Consider the following 6,000-nt stretch of genomic DNA (forward strand, 5'->3'; position numbering starts at 1 on the left):
TTTCAAGTTGTGCATCGACAATAAAATGTGGTCGGATAAACTTCTGTTCAACAATATAACAGGATTTAGTGCAGTGAGACATAGCATAGCAAATAACAGATAGAGCTCATATTGCTTAATCACTCGTCACAGTTGTCAAATGGCTCATTTTCTTACAAGTCGGGAACATCAAGTCAATGAACAGCAGCAGAGCAACAAACAAACTCGGCCCTTCGAGGCCTTTCCAAGGCGAATTCAACCAGAGCTTGAGGAGTTGACTGTTGCTGCTGGTTTTATCGCGCGTCAAGTTCTCGATCAAGAGTTTTACTGAACGTGGAGTGCTCTTTGATTGTTGTGCGTGAAGTGCGTAGCCAACCGCTATTGACCGTTACCCGCGGGTAAGCGTATTGCGGTTCACTCATAGGACAGTCGAAGCTGTAGTCGTTTAACTTTTCAGGCTTCTGATTGGTCAAGCCAATATGAGACATCATTGGTTCGTATTTAACTTATTTCAATTCAATCCAAACTGCAATCGGCTCTCTGAACTCCATGTCCTCTAAAGGCAGCTTGTCAGAAGAAACTTTTTTCCAACAATGCAAGCCTCTCTGTTTTGCCTGCTTCTCTGAAGAGACTTATTCGTCGCTTTTTCTCGCATTTTCAACTCTAAATCAATTATTTCTCAAAGGCTGTAAAATGTTTGCAGTTGCTTCGTTTGTCTCATTGATAGTTGATTCGGTTTGTTGATCAAACATGTGTGCGCGTGGATAGAGGGCAAAAAATACACATAAATATAGCTAGGTCGGAAGGCTGATTCGGGAATACTGACCCAATAATAGAGCATAGCCAACTAACGTCAAGTGATGAGGAGCCCGGATGCGGCTAGGAGGGCTGGACACGAGAGGGGTTTCAAATCACCAGGTCGATGAGGGTGGACGGAGTGGTGGCAGTGGAGGTGACCATGAAATTGTCCCCTCAAAACAGTTTTCGCATACTTAGAGACTAGTAAGGCTCTAAGAGAGTTGCGCAGCCACTTAATGCCCACCGGGCTTTACCTTGATCTTTCCCATTATAGCCCCCTTAGTGGTCAGATAACCTATAGCCCCCATCAAATGGTAAACATACCATAATGGGAGGGGGCATATTTTCGTGCGGGGCTATAATGGGAAAGACCCCTTTACCTGTTTATCCATTTTTTGAGGACGAAAAGTTAAAAGGGTCAGACAAAAAATCGGTCAAGAGAAAAATCGCCTACAAAGACCACAGGACTAATATAATCGCTACAAACTTCGTTTGAGAGCAATTAATAAGATCCATCTTCCGCGTCCTGTCGCTTTTTCTCCCACGCAAGCTCAGCGCCAACAAGATATAGAATGCTGTTTAGAGGATGGTCAATGGTTGGGTGTTGGTTGGGAACTTACCTAAGAAGTGCCTGCCAGTTTTCATCCGTCAACTTCCAGAAGTCCCTCCAGAGCTTCAATGTCACAATGTCAGTCACAACCATCTGCAACTGTCCGGTCCTTTGAGCACACGTCAACATGCTCATATACACTGGGTACCTGTAACAGAAATAGCAAACGTACCGGAAGATCGAAGATTTATAAGGAACCAGGACGCTAGTAGCGAATTTGCGGTTATTTTTAACAGGCGGGGTTTAACCCTCAATAATAGCGGTATTATTTTTAGGTGCAGTTTCCCACAGAAAACATCGCTTTTCGGCCGGAACATTTTATATAGTGAGAACCCCCCCCCCCCCCCCCCCCCCCGAGACAATACGGGTTTTGGCATTTTAAACACCTCTTTGGAATGTTTTCTGAATGTACAAAAACTGGTGATATTTTCATGAAATTGACTTTTATATGGTGTGGGAACCTGTGAACAATGAAGTTACACTGTGGTTTTTTCGTTTCAGGAGACTAATCAATGATGCAAAAGACCGGACTGGCTAACCTGTAATTCAACAAATTCCCAGAAACATGACCGAAAAATAGCGTTGAGAATTGTGCAGTTAGATATTTTGGTTACAATTTACAATTTATTGCTTTTTAAGGTGTCGGCAGATCTGGTTTTGATCTTCTCAATTTCACTGCGCATGTAATAGGATTTGCTGCCAAATGCGAAGTTGTGAAAATGGAGGCCCAAACGTCCAAAAAGGCAAACATTTAACCAAAAGAAGGGGGACTCTAGCCAGAAACGTCATAAATAATAGTTGCTTAAAATCAAAAGTAATTAAGTCGATTTTATATCAAGAAAACGAATATAAGCAAATAGTAATGAAAAATCAATGACTCGAGTGTAGGTGTTATACCTCTGGCGGAACTTAGCAGTGAATTTGGCGGTAATCTGCAAGCTGGCGTTCAAAACGCTGATAATTTTGACCCATATTAAGGGTTTAATAGAAAAATGAGGCAATCCTTGTTTTACCCCGATTTTACTCTTAAAATTAATTGGTAGAGGACTGATGGGTTGACGATTTAATCTTATTAATGTTTTCTCTAAGTTCGCTCAATGACTTTCTGTCATGCTACAAATCATATTGGATTTGGGAAAATTAAGTAGAATTGTCTTATACCATGACTTTAGAACTCTGAAGCCAAGAACACTTGTTTAAAACTTGAATTTTGAGCAAATAATTAGTTCGTAGTTAATAATTTTTTGGAGCCAATCTTGAACAAATTTACTTCAAGTAAACAAACAGCAGGAACTTGAGCAGTGTAAGTTGTAGTGAAATTTGCTGCGTAAAAAAACCAAAACATGCTTTGCAACTACATTAAGTTGTGAGAAAGACTAAGAATGAAGTACAGAGGACACTGCATGCAGTGAGCCAAAGTTGATTAAAGCAGAAAATGAGAAGGAAAAGCTTAGCAAAAACATTCAATGTCAAAATTGGTTCGGAAGTCATACAACGGTTAAATTGAACTTCTAAAAACCCATTCATTATGATTGACTGCTTCACTGTAAGTTCCCTGTGTTCCCGTTGGACCGATTAAGTAGTGTTTTCGGCAAGACAACGAAATGTCGAAAAGGAGTGGAAACACTAAAAAACCTTCTTTTAAGAACTAGATCACCAGTTTCAATTTTTCTGGAAATCAAAGAAGTAACCGGCAACTAGTGATTAACGTAGACAGGAATAGAACGTACAACAAAAACTTTCGTGACAAAAATCATGCGGGAAAATTCCGGATTCCGAGCTAGGAAAAGTCATCTTCATTAAGAACTTTTTTTGATTTTTAAGGGCTGAAAATCAAAATTGAAAGATATCGCAAACAAAATTAGTCAAATTAGTAGGCGCAAGTATTTCAAAGCCATGTTTTCATTGAAAAAAAAAATTTATGAGTAAGGTTTGATATTTGAGATAGTCTACTAATAAGAAAAATCGTTGTCTACCAGTCAATTTAGAGAAGCGAAAAATACAGAGGAACACAAGGTTTGGCTTGTCTCTCCAAATTTGATAACCCACCCCTGTAAAATTTTACTGAAAAGCTTGTCATTTACATCAAAGTTGGACTGATGGTGCACCGAACAATTGTGCAATAAATGGAATATGCAGCGACTCTTTTCGGTACAAAAAACGTATTTCCTCACGCATAATTGGACTCAAAACGTAACTGGTGACTCCCTGAACAAATGTGGAGTAAACACAGCTAAATCTTGCCGGAATCGGGCTATGTTTTTCCTTCTCTTAAAAAAAATTGGAGTGACAACTAAAGATTTTTTAGACTCGCGAAATAAATTTCTACCATAGGCACTGTGCCTATCACAAATAAACATTGAAGATTCAGACTGGTTAGCTTAAACCACTGTCGACTTTCCAAGGAAAAACTCTACGCGAAAAAGAGTTAGGAAAACCTAACTTTTCACTATCATTGCAGTCACCAAGAAGTTGGTTAAAAATTTACTGAAACATTCATTGCTATTGCTCAAGGGCAGCAAAGCAGGATAAATCAGACGAAAATCAATAATAGGGAAGGAATAAAAAACAGCAAGCATGTTCTTGCATAGGGGGTTGTTGAGCAAGAAACATGCGTTTTGCAGAATCCTGATTGCAAAGCCGAGAGCACCACAGAATTCCGGTCCAACTGAGCAAACATTTAGTTAATATAAGCTGCTCCTTGTGACCAGACCTGTACGTAAAGTGCTGCCTTTACACGTTAGGTTAAAACATTCTAAAAAGAAAGAAAGAAAGACACGTTACAAAAAACAAATTTTAAAAAGACAAGGTCGAGTACCCTTAGGCACAAGAAAAACCATCAGAGCGAATCAGAGAGCGAAAGAGAACCCTCGAGCTCAGCAATTGGTTTTCAAGTTAAAAAAATTTGTAGCTATTGCAGATATTTCTTTGCCAAAGAGCATAGCTGCGTAGTTCTAGCGAGGGAAACTGCAAAGTCAACCAAAATTGTTTGTTGAGAGGATAATAAGTCTCAGGTTAGTAACATAGCTACTGAGACCATTAATTAGTAGTATAAAATTAACTTTTGGATTGTTTAAAATTACTCAAATGATCTGTTTCTGGCTATTCTTTACTAGATATTATATTTATTGATTAATGATTCAATTATCCGGAGTGAGCTTTCTAAGCAGTCGAAAGAGCAACCTTCCTGGTGACAAAAACAGTACACGTCCAACAAGAGGAAACACAAATCAAATCTTTTGCTATTTTTATAGAGGTCTGGACCAGCTTCAAGCGTTCTAAAGGCAAAAACACAAAATTCTACTGTTTACACTGCAGTGTTACTGAAATGAATACTTATTGCTCTACCTAGGCATTCGGAACCGCTCTTGCATTTAGGAGTCGCTCTTATTCAATATTTCATAACTGAAAAACATGGTCGTACTAGTTTTAGAGATCAGACAAAACCTGGAAAAAAAGATCACTCTAAACGCCAGCATTGCACCAATAAGGGTTTCAATTAATTTCATTCCGTGGCTCAATAAAACTTCGAACAGCATTACTTCGCAGCAATCAAAGAATTAATTTTAGTGACAATCTGATGTGAGTTGCCTGTGCTATTTCCAACTTCAAATTCATCAACATGACTGTAGTTAGCATTGCTCTAACCTGAGTGAGCTGTGTTCGCTCAATGCGTGGAACAGTACAATAAATATTTTCAAGCACAAATTCAGCTTCTTGCTTTCAGTTGCATCACGCACCACCACTTCACAGAACTCCCCAATCTTGGGCTTCAAAATCTCCTCGGGCAGCAGAAGCAATAAAGACACCACACTGTTGATAACAGACTCAATATCAGTTGCACTATCTAACTTCCACACAACGTTGCAGTTGTTCACAATATCTGTGACGTCAGAGGAATTGCTGGTCAGTTCAATTTCCGCTCCTAGAAACTTGAGGAACTCTCTAATCTCACGTGCTTGCTCCTGCTCAGTGCAGTCAATAAAATTTGTACTCATAATTGCACTCTGAAAACAAAAGGTTATGGATCTAGAATTGTGAAATAAGTAATTGTAAATGTAGGATTCAAGCACACTTCGCATTCGCTCAATTTCTATATTTACAAATACTCTATGATAAAAACAAAACCCTAAAAATTCACTAAAATAGCACTTTTTCATCATTAATAAAATACGCTAAAGCCACATTTTTAACGATTTTTTTAGTATCGTTAAAACAAAAAACGGATCTTTTCCGTTTGTGCCCCCCAGCTTAGTGGGCGCATATTATTTGCGCTCCCAGACGAACGTGCTATTTTCTACATAATGATTTACTATGTAATGGCACGTGCTCTGTAACTGGGGGGCGCATAACGTACTGGGGGGGGGGGGCACAAACGGAAAAGATCCCAAAAAACAGAACCACTTACCAGTTGTGTTATAACTCTGTTGGGATCATTTTCGTTTATGCCCCCCAATACGTTATGCGCCCCCAGTTACAGAGCACGTGCCATTACATAGTAAATCATCAGGTAAAAATATGGCACGTGCGTCTGGGGGATGCAAATAATATGCACCCACTAAGCTGGGGGGCACAAACGGAAAAGATCCCTCTGTTGACTAAAACAAAGTCTG

At 39.3% G+C, this 6,000-nt stretch overlaps 1 protein-coding gene across 1 annotated transcript in view; it reads right to left on the minus strand.

Moving 5' to 3' along the window:
• LOC142343157 (eukaryotic translation initiation factor 3 subunit M-like) overlaps positions 1-5,418 on the minus strand; it is a 44,715-nt gene extending 39,297 nt beyond the window's left edge. The window contains exons 1-2 of the mRNA XM_075394853.1: positions 5,036-5,418; positions 1,398-1,535 (exon numbers count right to left, since the gene is read on the minus strand). Coding sequence (XP_075250968.1) covers positions 1,398-1,535; positions 5,036-5,385 — 488 coding nt within the window. The 5' untranslated portion in view covers positions 5,386-5,418. The remainder of the gene's footprint in view (positions 1-1,397; positions 1,536-5,035) is intronic.
• Positions 5,419-6,000: the final 582 nt, after the last annotated feature.

This window comes from Convolutriloba macropyga, chromosome 7, assembly GCF_964194025.1.
Source record: "Convolutriloba macropyga chromosome 7, txConMacr16.3, whole genome shotgun sequence".
NCBI classification, from domain to species: domain Eukaryota; kingdom Metazoa; phylum Xenacoelomorpha; order Acoela; family Convolutidae; genus Convolutriloba; species Convolutriloba macropyga.